This window comes from Microcaecilia unicolor, chromosome 2, assembly GCF_901765095.1.
Source record: "Microcaecilia unicolor chromosome 2, aMicUni1.1, whole genome shotgun sequence".
In the NCBI taxonomy this organism is placed as follows: Eukaryota; Metazoa; Chordata; class Amphibia; order Gymnophiona; family Siphonopidae; genus Microcaecilia; species Microcaecilia unicolor.
In genome coordinates, this window is record NC_044032.1 from 516,827,507 (window position 1) to 516,842,409 (window position 14,903).

Below are 14,903 nucleotides of genomic sequence, written 5' to 3' on the forward strand. Positions count from 1 at the left end.
CCAACGACATCTTTCAAAATAGTTAAATATGTTGAAGAATGTTTGTTTAATGCAAAATCTCATTCAAATGTTACTTTCATGTTATACTTTTAGGTTCCGTGGATGTAAATATTCTTGCCAAGTGTAACCCCTGCTTATCCAACCCATGTAAAAATGATGGGACCTGCAACAATGACCCAGTTGAATTCTACAGGTGCACCTGTCCATATGGTTTTAAGGTACGTAGGGTACATAAGAGAGACATCTAATCTGCACCCATATGTCAGTGTCTTCTGTATTAACATTACAACGAAATGAATGTGGCGGTTTCAGTGAGTTTCCCTATTCTGTTTGTATTTCAACAGGGCCAGGACTGTGATATCCCAATTCATGCCTGTATCAGTAACCCTTGCAAACATGGTGGAACTTGTCATTTAAAAGAAGGAGAGAAAGATGGCTTTTGGTATGTGTTTTTGTCTGCCCATAAACATATTGTGACTACACTGATAGCATCACTTGGAAAGGAGTTGACAAATACAGCCAAAGGACATTTCATTATTGGCATGGAATAGGGAGAAGAAACTGATTATAGATGCTCCACACTGATAGATTAAAGACCAGTGAGACAGAATGCTTGCTAGCAGTGTGCAAATGATGAGTTTTCAGTTTGTTTTCAGTTCATTTGGGCTTCTTCTTAATCTCCTGCTGTTTTTTAACACATGATAGTTTAGGTTACTACGGGCTACCTACCAATGAGATGCAAAACATACAACTTGATGCAAAACACTTTGTCATTATGTAAATCAAATAACACAGTTTGCGGTGAACTTCGTAAGCTGTATTATTCCTTAAAGCTAGTGTTATTTTCCCTGCCCCAGAGCATTGGACTACTAACATGCACATGCAGCCCACTGCTCTGGGGCGCCATGTTTATAGGACTGGTGAAAGAAAAAAAGAAGTGGCTCCCCCTACCCCTTCATCCCTGAAAATACTCCCACACCCTTAGCCCCTGAAAACTTATTAATGATTGCAGCCCAACCCTGCCACTGCTGATAAAACCCATAACACCTTCTCTCCACAAAGACCCCCAACTTCCCCTGTAGATCACTCTAGGCCTATCTTAAGGCATCCCTGATGGTCTAAGATAGGACAGGCAGGAGAGATCCTCTTATATGGCAGCCTGACACTAGAGGTAGAACTGTGAGACTATCACTGGGAGTTATGAGCACCATTTTGAACCTGGTGCCTGCAGGGGTAGGACCTAGATTTTCAGAGATGCTTTACGGTAGGCCTTGGCAGGGATAAAGGGGGAAGAAAGGCTTTTGGGGAAGGGGAAGGCGATTTATTCGTTTTTGTGCTGGGCGCTTTCATTTTCCATTATCGCTGAAAAACAAAAATGTCCAGCTCACAAATTGTTGAATAAAACATGGACGTCTATTTTTTTCGAAAATACGGTTCGGTCCGCCCCTTCATGGACCTGTTCTCGGAGATAAACGCCCATGGAGATAGACGTTTTCGTTCGATTATGCCCCTCTTTGGGGCTCATTTTCAAAGCACTTATAAAGTTCCATAGATTACTATAGAACTTTGCAAGTCTAAGTGCTTTAAAAATACACCTTTTAGAGGAAGGCTCCTTAATTATCGGCTCTTTTCCATGTATGCTTACAAAGTCACAACTTATACATGTGTGTCTTGACATAGACACATATGTTGTAGCTATTTATAAAATCAGACATACTCTGTAATATGTGGAGTATAATCTCATTCTCTCAAATTTACTGTTAACATTCCCCATAGTACTTCAATTATGCCAAAGAGAGCTTCCCTCTGGAGTTTATAGTATTTAATTCATGTAGGCAACTATCAAGATGTGCTTGGAAGCTGCTGAGGCACCCCGTGCAATGGTAAACATTCCTATATTCTTCTGCCACATTTTCGTAGGCTCTGCATGTCTTGATACCTGAGGATTTTCTCTCTCTGTTTGATGCACAGAATAATCACTTGGCACTGACACCTCTAATATAGTGTGGGTCTAGAAGTGTTGATGCAGTGGGTGATGAGAGGAAAAAAATAACACACAAGTGGAGGAACCAAAAAAAACTGCTAGAAGAAAACCAGAAGGGTAGAGGAGAGTTGGGTTGTCGATGAGTCTTCTAACAAATAAGCACCGTTAATCATAAATAGATGACTTCAGTCATAAATAGTGTTTATTTGTCAAATCATCACTGAGACTCGACATATAAAAAGATCCATATGAAAATGCATTCAATTAGGTACATTTAGAAGGATATACAATGGGTGATGGTGACTCATAACTGCTGTGCTTTGCTATTAGATAGAGCCATTATAACATTGACCTCCATTTTCACTGAAGATTAAAAGAAATAGTTTTTTTTGGCAAGGCATATGTGGCAGACACACTTAGGATTCATGAGGAATTTTTTTTAAACAAAGTAATTTTTATCAACGTGCTGTAGTTTTAGTAACCTTATACGGTTCCATGTACATTAGAGACCATTCTTGCAAAATCATACCCTGATTAGTCAAAGCACTCCAGGTCAAGATCTATCATGACTGCTTCTATTTTGCTAATTAATAGTTTGCTAGACTCTTGCTAAACATTCCTCACGTTCAGCTGTTCTATTGTGGACTAACAGGCGGCATACAGATGATAACACTTAAATCCCAGTGAAACAAAAAATTAATGATTCATTTCCAAGCCGTTATGGTAGTAGATAAACATGCTGTGAGCAGTTTTAATCTGGAGTTATTTAATCACACAGTACAATTACTCCTGATGTACTTCATGAATTATGAAATAGAGTGCCTTATTAAATGACTCTAATAATTTTGCACAAGAATGCTAATCTACCCATCAAGCTCGTTAGAACTGCCTGGATCTGTACCTCTGCAATTCATTAAGAAATTATCTCTGTTCTTTATCTAAGCTCTGCTCAAAGATCAATCTGCCTTCTTTGCAGGACTGCTGGGATCATTTTTAACAACTTGCCAGAAGTGATTTTTCTTTTTTTGTCTTTGCTTTGTTTTATCTTCAATGAATGTTACTCTGATCAGAAATGTGCATAGCAAAATGTCACAGTTCAGTTGCTGGACAAAATGGTACCCTTTTCATTTTTGAGCGTGCCTACTTTTTCGCAGGTTTACAGATTGACTCAAAAAGACTGCATTGTGCACCCCCTCCCTCCAGCATGGCTCCCCAGCTGGTCACCATACTTGCCCACTTCTTGTGATGGCCATGAACATACACTCAACTGTAGACTCCTACAGCCTGTGTCTTCATGTTGTTGGAAAACCCTGTGAATATGATAATAACTGTGCAAACATGTTCAAGAAACCTCCCAGCACACCTAAGTCTCTGATTTTTGTTAAAGGTGTACATGTGCCGATGGCTTTGAAGGAGAAAACTGTGAAGTGAATATCGATGACTGTGAAGACAATGACTGTGAAAATAATTCCACCTGCGTTGATGGTATTAACAACTACACCTGCCTTTGCCCGCCTGAGTACACAGGTAAAATTATCACAGAACACAAGCTGGATATTTTATTGTGCCTATTTAACTCTTTAAAGTGTAAGTTTGCAGTCCACAGGTTAGAAGGACATCTGCATAGCTCCAAGTACCCAGAGGCAGGCCTCTACACCATGTTTGTAGCCAGGGCCGATATTAAGGGATGGCACCAGGACAGTTGCCCTGAGCCCCCATACCACAGAAGGAGCCCCACGCCTACAGCAAGCAGAAAGGAATGTAGCCTAAAGCAGGCTTTGGGGCCTCCTCCCAGTTTCTGCCCTTGGCCCCTGCATATCTAACAGTGCCCTGTTTGTAGCTCTGGTTTCGTTCAGTTGGAGAAGCAAACCTATAGACTTCAGCATGCAGGCAAACACCAGAACCTAACTGATATGTAGTCTGACAGAAACTGATTATGACTAAGTTTTCACTGCTAAAATCAGGCTAAATTCATCCTAACTCTCCCTCTCCTACCTACTGGTTTACTGCATTCTCTTGGATGCACTAAATGATGTGGGATCTGCTGCTTGCCATGAAATTGTGCTAATTGGCCTCATTAGACTCGGGTGTGCTCCCTACCTACATCAGAATCTTCCACTCTTCTCTGTCCCTTTGCTTGATATCTGTCATGGTGCTCAGCCACCATTCCACCATTGGGACTGCTCATGATTTTGGTGCCTGCCCTAAGAAACCTGGGAAGGGGGAGGAGGGGTCTTGTCCAGAATGCAAGGTAGAAGCAATGTCTGCCGTTTATAAACTGAAGTGAAAAATAGGGATATTTTATGTTCTAAAGCATGTCTAGATTTTGGTGAAAACAAAGGCCTTGAGTGAAAAATGAGCAAAAATAACCTTAACCTGTCTTCATCAGGATGTCAAGTAAGTATCCTTGGGATATCGTGTGCCTGTGGTTTACTATTGTTGTTATTATCACTGTTGTACATGCTTCCTGCAGGGGATTAGTGTAGTTCAGAAATGGTTGTGGCCTCTTTCAGTATAATGGGGGAAGAATAAAGGGGAAAGATATATTGTTTTGCAATGGGAAGATCTGAATTTTTTTGCAAGTCACACACTAACGCCCTGATGCTCAGAAGCAAACGCGGGAACTAGAGACCATTAGTACCGAACCTGCACCTGCATTAGTGAACGCAGAATGCTCAGACACTCTGGCGTGGGAAACAACGACCACGCCAGAGATTAGCACAAATAGCATGCTAATATAATCAAAAACATGTTAATGAATTAATTCCCTACTCCTTCCCAATGCTCGGAGAACAGCGCACAAAACAAAGCCGCCTGTAAAAAATAATCCAGCTCAGAGCAGGCATTAGGGTGTTTGAAGAGAGGATTTCTCATGATTCTTTCTTTAAAATGTGCTGGTTTTTATACAGTTTGGATGCAGAAGGAAGCTTGTGCAAGCCCCCTAAGTGCCAGTAGTGAGAAACAAATGTGCGCAAGTCCAAGCAAACCCGAAAGTGAAACCACACATTGGCGCCTGTTTCCTGCATTTAAATGCAAGCCTTCCATCTAATAAAATATATTAACATTAAAAAAAATTTGAAAAGCTTATATTTAAAGGCGCAGAAAACAGACACCAATGTGTGCTTCGCGGTCGGGTTTTGCCTGGCGCATGCGCACAGGAGCTGAGCTTACTGCAAAACCTTTCTGCACATGTGCCAAGAACATCGCCCCTCCTTGCTTTCGCCTTAACAGTACACATATAATTTGCAAACCATTTCCTTTGAGCATTGGCGAGCCAATTTTCTACGCTGTTCCGGCAGTATATTTTCTGTGCTCTTGGCTTACTGTGGCAGTTCTGAGCAACGGGCTGTGAGTGAAAGGTCTGAAAAGAATGTATACAATTCATTTTAAAGTGTGGGTGCGTATTTTATTATTACTGTTTGCAGCTTTTCTGTCTTGTTCTAATTAGCACTGATGATGTTTATGCTTCATAGCCTCATGTAAATAGGGTGGAACTGGCGTCTTGAATATCTCAGGCCCCTACCAACCCTTCTGTTTGCCAAAGGATGTCTGGATGACTAATTTTTCCAAATTACACCATGATTAGTTTGTTGCTAACGGCCCTGTTTACTGAGGATTTTCTGCTTAATAAATAGGGCCTTAAAACGGCAGTCATCAAGCTCTGTGGAATGCTAATTTGTATGAAGAATTTATTTGGTGTCTGAAAAATGTGAAGTAAGAAATATGTGTGTCTGTGAAGGTAGAGGAAAGCACAGCAGCTAGGTCCTAATTAGCTGAGTTGCTAAGTGGGCTCAGGTCTGCATGGTACGTGACAGGGAAGTTCTTCCTGGTGTCTGATTGGTGCTGCACAGAGGGATGCCAGTGGCACCGTACGGCTCATGCTTTCTTCAGAACTGGCACTGCATTAGTGCTGGAAGATGGCATGGGGTAGGGGGAGAGGAAATATGTCTGTGCTGGTGGAGGTATCCTCTTCTGGATTTGAAATAATATTGGCTTTTATATTCCGCCAGTTCCCAATCAGTGCAGAGTAGGGTTACCATATGTCCGGATTTACCCGGACATGCCCGCCAGCCTGCCCGTTTGTCCAGAAATCTGGACAAACGGGCAGATTGCTAGCCTCCCCTCCCCTTACTTACTACTGCCCTGGTGGTCTAGTGACCTCTTCCGCCTTCGGGGCCGCTGAGAGTTGAAGTGACCTCGCGAGACTTCAACTCTCGGCGGCCATTTTGTACCGGCACCGAGATCACGAACAGGAAGGATGCATGCAGGGCAGCGCTCCGGGCAGGAAAGAGGGGGCTCTTTCCTGGCCCGAAGAGGTCACTAGACCACCAGGGCAGTAGTAAAGTAAGGGGAGGGGGGTGACAGGGAAGGGGGAGTGACGGGGTGTGTGAGAGGGGGGAGGGGAAAATGTGACAGGGGCGGAGCGAGGGTGTGAAAGGGGGCGGGGCATAAAAGGGCCGGGGTGGGGTGTGAAAGGGTCGGGGCGTGAAAGGGGGGGCATGTGTCCTCCTTTTTGGGGGACAAAATATGGTAACCCTAGTGCAGAGGGGACTGCAAAGCATGAAAATACAGTCACAAATCACATACATTGGATCATAACGCATTTTATACTAATAAAAAGAAAGATTATCTCCTCCCCTCACTATTTCAAGCCAAAACGTCCAAGTGTCTTCCAAAACAACCACCAGTACAGGCCGCAGCCTGAAATCACAAGCTGCCTATATCTTAATCCACAGTCAGATATTTGTGAAACAGAAATATTTTAAGGGGACCTCAAAAAGCTCAATAGCTCCCCAGTCCCCTAATGGCAGCAGGTAAAACATTCTATTCCATGGCAGTCAGATACAAATATAGGGGGGTCTTTTACTAAGGCACGCTAGCATTTTTAACGTGCGCTAAAAATAGACGCAGCCTAAACACTAGAGATGTCAATGTATTCCTAAGGGCGTCTCTAGCGTTTAATGCGCTAAAAACGCTAGCGTGCCTTAGTAAAATACCCCCCAAATTTATTCAGTGTCCTCTTAAGGTGGAAAGTCCTCATCCCTGGATATGATTATCCAAAATCCTGTCCGCTCAGTGGATATAGAAATGTCTGATTAACTTTCCTAAGCAAAAAGAAGGTGATGTGACCTGACCAAATTCCAAACGGGTGCTATATTTTCTAGGCTAACTAAAAACTTATCTGGAAATACACTTTTTCATTTCTTTTAAGTTTTATATTATGGACAATATGGATTCTGGAAATCATTTTTTTTTAATGAAATGGATCCCTCCTTCAGATGTTGCATTTCTTTTACTCCTCCAATAAAATCAGTTACAACTTATGAAACTCCAGTTTTCTTTAGGAATAATATGGCCCGTGAAGCTCTATACCACCGTAACATAACCAGTGGGGCAACTCTGGTAAACAAGATACCAAAACGATTTACAGATTTACCTACATTTAGGTGTCCAGAGGGAGCATGGTAAGGGCCAATTTTGTAAAGGGAAAGAGGTACCTTCTTTCCTTTATACAATACCAGCATAACAGGGTGTGTATGTGACCTTAAGACACAAGCACTTATGCCAGATGTAGAACTGATGTGTTAGCACCTAAACGCTGCAGATAACTGAATGGCTTCCAGAATTCTGTAAGTTACGTGTGAAAGTTTGAGCCCCGCCTATGCTGTATCCATGCTCCACCCCTCTGTGCACCCACTTGCAAACATGCAGTATGTAAGTTAAGCAGGGTATTTATTTATTTATTGGGATTTATTAACCGCCTTTATGAAGCGATTCACCCAAGGTGGTTTTTTTAACAGAATAATGCTTAGGTGGAAGTTTGGTACTTACCCTTGCACACATAATTGCCATTAGGCTAAACATTCACACAGGTAATTGGCACGTAAAGATTACCACCTATGTTATAGAGTTGCCCCTTAAAGCAAAGGCATTGGAGTGGAGGGAGCCATAGCACTACCAAAATATTGACCACAGTCCCGCACCTCCCTTCCTCGCTGCTCAACTCCTCCTGCTCTTTATCAGGCAGCAGGCCAAGGCGACAAGTTATGCGAGTGCTGGCACTGAATACCGCGAGCTGCAGCGAGAGGTCGCAGCAGCCATTTCCACAGGCCAGGAAAGAGGGGGCTGCGCTGCTTTCCTCAGTGCCCCACTGGACCACCAAGGAGCAGAGGTAGGCCTGAGGAGTCTACCTAGACTGCCAGGGGGGAGGTTGGGAATAGGGATTGATGTGCCAGGGGGTGGGGGGGGTTGTGGGGGGTAGGAAGGAAGGAGGGAGTGGGGGGCTGTGAGGGGGATCACGGCAATAAAAAAAAGTTATGAGGATTCTAGCCAATATTCAGCCGGAGCCCAGATAAGTTTGGCGTCCAGGGCCCTTTTTGTTAGCCCCAGATATTCAGTGCCAGTGCCTGGACATAGCCCAGCATTGAATATTGGGGGCTAATCTAGCCAGCAACAGTCAGCGTTTAAAAATATCAGCCGGGTAGATTATAGAATACAGTCATTTACATTTAGGCATGTGCATTTACACCTGCCATTTACAGGGCATAAGTGATCGCTTCTAAATGTAAGCACGTAAATGCCAACTTATACTAGTATTCTATAACAGAAGCTGGGCACCCAGATATAGTTATAGACTTCACGCTCAGTGCACTGCATTTTGGTACGTATTTTCTGGTGCACTTTATAGATTTTTCCCCCAATGTGTTTTCTTTTTCATTAAATAATGGCTGTCTTGTCTATTAATCTAGACTAGATGGACCATGCAGGTCTTTTTCTGCCATCATCTACTATGTTACTATGTATGTATTATGATCCAGAACATACAGTACCTTCCCCTCACACTGAATTTTAACTGCTCAACCCTTGCACTGTTTTCATGACTACGCAGCTGAAAACAGCCTTCCCCATATCAACAAGCACAGAAGAAGGAAAATAGAGTCTTTCTGCTTCAGAGAGTGCTCCATCTCTGCACGTCCTACCCTGCAGGACTCTTCACAGCTTCCCCAGCAATCAGGCCCTCATACAGGGGATTCTGATTTCACAGATGGCGCACCAACCAGGTCCCCTTGAGTGTGCTCCTTATAGTCATCACCTTTTATAGGAAAGAGACCTATACTACTACTACTACTACTTAACATTTCTAAATAAAATTGAAAGTCCTGCCACCTCCTGCATTCTTGGCCCATTACCACAACCAAATAACCATTAACATATGTAATTGGAGACATCTAGAGGTAGATTAGGGGTGCCAGGTTCTTCCTCTGGCCTGTTCCTTCAAACTGCAGTGAAGGTATTTTACCTTTTCCATGTGAGCACAAACCAACGTAGTCCTTCTGTATCAGTATTTCTCAACCCAGTCCTGGTGCACCCTGTATCCTCTAGTCAGTTTGGTTTTTATCTGAAGTCCACAGTGAATACACATATGAGAGATTTGCAAGCACAGCCTCTTTTGTTTGTAAATCTATCTCATGCATATTCATTTTAAATATCCTGAAACCAAACTTTCCAGTTCCTCCGGGTCGGCTTGAGAAACGCTGCTTCATGTGGCTATATAGTGCCTATTCACAGTGGTGCTGCTGGAAATTAAGAAAAGATGTCCATCATATGGTCATACTGATTCCCAGACTGTGCCCAAAATAACAAGCAGCTCACTAACCACCTCTGCAGCCACACTCACCAACATACTGCCCAACCTTCTGCAGCTAGTCTTCCTCGACTAGTGCTTTGGACCAATCCCTTGCCAGCTGGTCTTCCTGGATCAGTATCCTGCCAGTGTGTAAGTTCAGTAGTTCTTTTTTTTTTTTTGCACTATGTCATAGTGGGTGAGATTGAATGTTCTCTCGTATTGTTAATGGTTCCAGTGTGTGCTTCCGGGATTAGAGTAAGCAGCGAGACTTTAATATGATTTTGTTTATGCTACAAATAGATTTTTGTTCAGACAGATCTAAATCCACTTACTACTATCTTACTGTTTGGGAGTCAGAGTGAGGCATCTTACCTCGTGGCTACTAAGAAGTCCAGGTAGTGGAGGCATGTACCCCAGTTGCTGGTAAAATTCAACAGACCAGCTGTCCCTAGCTCTGACCAGCCACCTCATGACCCTTCATATGTCTTTGATATTCAGTATGGGTGTTTGTGTGCGGGAGCATGGTGATTGTGCCTTTGTGGCCTGCTGATGGAATAGATGCTCAGTTGCAATTTGTGTCTAACATAGGTGCAGATTTTAGACATTGCAGATCCCTTGGTTGTTTTCTGTCCTTTGAGCTCATGAGTGTGTGTCTGTGTCCCAGTTTTGATTGTATACTTTTGGGTTAGTTTCCTGTTGTATGCCAAAGGAAAGCACAGTGACTAGCATGCCTTATCATCCCTGTGGTCCAAAGGTTTATCTGTTCTTGCAGCCTTTGATGGCATATCTGTGGCTATAGGTGTGATGGTTTCCCTTTGTAACATACTTTCTTCCTTCTTGATTTTCTTCCCTAAGAGCACAGGCCATGTAGATGACTCTGGAAAGATCCTAGCTTGGTTTCTCTAGTCCAGGTTTCCCACCAGTGCATGAATGCATGTTTGCTCTGGGGTGTATCCTGAATTAGAAGAGGTGCCCCCTTTTAAAGAGAGAGAGCTGTATGTGCAGACAAATAGCTTCCTTTCACTTCTGTGATTCTGTTTTGTATGTGATACATCCTTCTTGACTCCCCACCCCCTTTCTATCTTCAGCCCCAGTGTGTCACTTTTCTTACTCGAACTACACGTGCAGTTATAGGAGGGACAGCTGCCCCCTCCCTACCTCTTTTAGATGAGCCAAGAATGATGTTTGGCTATTAAGAAAAAGATAGTAGGAACCAGTAGCCTTAGGCCAAAGATCACCAGTCCAGTAAAGCACCCCAAAATGGAAATGTAATTATTCTTTCCAAACTGTCTTAGTAAAATGATTATACTTTGTCCTGTGTCTTTTTCTAGATAGGGTTAAGTGCTGTATGAACATGATTGATAAGTTGAATTGCAAGAGGATGGGTACGAGTGTGCACTTTAGCTGCAGGTAATGTATAGCTGTGAGGTGGAGAGATCAATAATAGGAAAAAGCAAATGTATTTAGTGATAGAATTATAATGATTAGGATCTACCAAAGTGTTTTTACAAAGACAAGTGTCCTGTTATCTGGTGGAATACAAGAACTAAAGAAAACCAGTTGTCTGATCAGTTTTGAATCACAGGACTACCTTTATGTGCATGGAGGGTAATTTCATTAAGGGTAATGGCCATGCATTTGATTTACTGCCTTTCTGTGGTACAACCAAGGCAGAGCCAGTGGTAGCACACAGAGGGGAACTTCCCTGCACCTGTCAGTTGCTTTCTGCTGCTACAGCCACGGTGAAGAAAGAAGCAAGGCATCGGCACACGAACTCCAGACCATCTATAACTAAGTTCCTGTACAGGAAGGGGGTACAGTTTTCTTTTTTTAAAGCTTACTTTTTATGTTTAACAATGTCAATTCATAGGTTAAATATATTTTATTCTTAACATTTTTTTTGGGGGGGGGGGGGTGCTCTAGACTGTTGGAATAAGCCCACATTAGGCAGAGGAATGTTATCAGTGACATTCCCAGACATGACAGCTCGTTTGGACTACTGTAATGCGCTTTATAAAGAGTCACCAAAAAATCAGCTCAGAAGGCTTCTGCTGATACAAATTATAGTGGTACGGCTTGTGTCGAGTGTTATGTGTCTAGAGCATATTACCCTGGTGCTGAAGACCTTATATAGGCTCCCAGTGGAGTGTAGGTGTTTATTTAAATATAGTCCTTAATTTTCAAAGCAATGACAATATATCTGAGGTACTTTGTTCCCTGGGGTGTTATATACAACACTAGCCGTTGAGCCCGTAAAAACGGGCTGGTATTGGGGTTTTCCTTCCTTCCTTCCTTCCTTCCTTCCCCCTCCCCCCCCCCCCCCCCCCCGAGGTCGCCACCGCTACCGTTTCCCCCCCCCCCCCGGAGTCGCCGCCGCCATCCCTCCACCCGGCCCGGGCCCTCTCTCTCTCCGCTACTAAACTTACACATCCATTCGCCGGAACGCAGCACGCACATCAGCTGAGCTGCCGTCGGCCCTTCCTTCTCTGCCTGTGTCCCGCCCTCCTGTGATGTAACGTCAGCGAGGGCGGGACACAGGCAGGGAAAGAAGGCCGACGGCAGCTCAGCTGATGTGCGTGCTGCGTTCCGGCGAATGGATGTGTAAGTTTAGTAGCGGAGAGAGGGCCCGGGCCGGGTGTGGGTGTGTGTGGGGGGTAACGGTAGCGGCGACCTCGGGTGGGTGGGGGGGGGGGGAGCGGTATCAACCTCGGCGGCGCAGTTTCCCTCTCTGTCCCGCCCTCGTCATCACGTATTGACGCGGGGGCGGGACAGAGAGGGAAGTCTCTACTGCGCATTTGCGAGTGAGTCGGTCACTCGCCGTTTATATGTTTGATAGCTCTTCTTGCTGGAGCCTGTGTGACAAGCTAAATAAAGAAATGGAGATAAGAGAGCTTATTCTTGACCCAGTGCATTTGAAGAGTTTGCTCCAAGAACTGACAGTTGTTAATGAACAAGCCATCTTTTGGTAGCTGTGCAAACCATAGCTTTTTACTATGACCTTTGACTGATTAAATTTTATTGGGTACTGAGGTATGGGAGGGGGGCTTACCTGGTTTCAAGGATGTATTGTTGATTGATAAGATGCGTTTTTGCTTCTGTAGTTTGGTGGCATATAAAAGTAAATAATAACTCCATGAGTACACCATACCATTTTCTGTCCCCTTGATATTCAAAAACATTTAATCGGCCAGGATTGGCACCTGGTTAAATGCCCCATAACATGCTATCTGCAAATTTTCAGCGGGTCATGGTCGGCTATCTGACGATTTTCAGCACATTGCCAGCTATGTTTGGTGACCATATTTGACCACGTGAATACCAGGCCTATCTTTGACCGATTCAAATTTAACTGGCCAATGCTGAATGTCGGCTTGGCTAGTCAAGTTGAACTGGACAAAAATAAACTAGATATTCAGTGCTGGTCACTGAAAATGGCCTGGCATTGAATATCCGGGCTCACCCTATGTACCTATTTGTGATAATTCTGTAAGGAGAGCCACCCAATTTTAGGTGGCAGAAAGACATGTAAATGATGGTATTCTAGTCTTTTACATACACCAGTGGATTATTATGTACATAAATGACCTCTTATAGAATAACGATAGTAGAAAATTATATGCCATGCTTTGATGCCATGTACTTTGCCGGTGGATGTGCGCATGGGCAGAGTTTGGGCAGAGCACACATATATCTATATATATATAACTCACCCTCAACGTTCTGAAGACAGTGACGTCAGTGAAGCCAAGCCACTGACTTCCTTCAAACAGGGTTCGAAGGTTCGTGGTGGTGCGTAACCCTGGCAGCGCTATAGAAATGCTAAGTAGTAGTAGTAGTAGTGAAGCCACCGAAATCGCTCCGGGCCCTGCCCTCGAGGGCGGAGCAATGGCAGAACAATGAAGGGGTTGGCAGGAAGGGGTGTTGGGAAATCGCTCCAGGCCATGCCCTTGCGTCAAACGTCATGACGTTGAGGGCGGAGCAATGGCAGAACAACGAAGGGGTTGGCAGGGAGGGAGGGAGGGAGGGAGGCAGGGAGGGGGGGTGTTGGCGACGAAAACCTTGATGGCAGAACAACGAAGGGGTTGACAGGGAGGGAGGCAGGGGGGTGTTGGGAAATCGCTCCGGGCCCCGCTCTCGCATCAAACATCATGACGTTGAGGGCGGAGCAATGGCAGAACAACAAAGGGGTTGGGCAGGGAGGGGGGGTGTTGGCGACAAAAACCTTGCTAGCGCCCGTTTCATTTGCTCAGAAACGGGCCGCTTTTACTAGTTTGCATATATTAATAGATGATTATTTTTGCACCTAGGCAAAGACATTTCCACTAGCTATAGGGCTGGAGTAAGTGGTCTTGCCTAGATGTAACCTCATTTTCTGTCTCTTGTGCTGATGTTCTGTAAAAGTAGGTTTCTATTTGTCTTTATGGGACACTCATGTTTAGGCATCTAGAGGATACCTGCGGGGAGCCTGTTCTATAAACGAAGCTAAGCGCCTACTTTCCTTCATAGAATACTAGTGCAACTGGTTATATATGCATGTATATTTACAAGTTTGCCACCTACAGACATTATAAAACTCTTGCACTCGTTTCCTTTGCAGGACAAAGAAATTTGGTCATGTTTCACTGCTCTTAGTATGCCTTCAGTGGTTGCCAATTGATTTTCACTCCCTATTCAATGTCTTACCCATAAAGCCCTTCACTTAGGACAACCACTCTATCTGTCTTCATTAACCCTTCCCTATACACCTACTCGTGCTCTTCATTCGTTAGACTCTAATTGTTCGATTTTACCTCCCCCTCATCTTGCCCACCAGTGCATCCAGAAATCAGCCTTTTATTTTTTGGCCTCCAAGTTGTGGAATGGCCTCCCTCCCGATATTCGATCTGAGAGCTAAAACCTTGCTCAAAATACTTTTTCTTTTCAAAATGTTTTTGGCAAGTACAGAGTGCTTGAAGAACCTTCCTTGACCTGACCTTTTCTTTACTCTTACACTAATTTCTGATCACTATTTTGACTTCTGTTGTGTGCTTTCCTATCAATATGATGGTGTTCCCTTCCGCTGTTGAGTGTTGTTTTATTTTATTTTTGTAAACTGCTTTGATCCTACTTGTTGGAAACTGCGGTAAATCAAATATTTTAATAAACATAAACATGTGCATTTAGTTGCAAACCCTTAGGCCAGCCATGAATTTGGGGTAAGTGCTTGCGCCTAGATTGAGGTGATATGTGTATAACTTATAGCAGGGGTGGGCAACCATCGTGGAAGTATTGTTTATGCTAGTATTCTATAAT

At 43.8% G+C, this 14,903-nt stretch overlaps 1 protein-coding gene across 1 annotated transcript in view; it reads left to right on the forward strand.

Moving 5' to 3' along the window:
- Nucleotides 1-14,903, forward strand: part of SLIT2 (slit guidance ligand 2) — an 809,356-nt gene that overhangs the window by 704,311 nt on the left and 90,142 nt on the right. Inside the window, exons 26-28 of the mRNA XM_030191232.1 lie at nucleotides 94-218; nucleotides 345-442; nucleotides 3,372-3,511. Coding sequence (XP_030047092.1) covers nucleotides 94-218; nucleotides 345-442; nucleotides 3,372-3,511 — 363 coding nt within the window. The remainder of the gene's footprint in view (nucleotides 1-93; nucleotides 219-344; nucleotides 443-3,371; nucleotides 3,512-14,903) is intronic.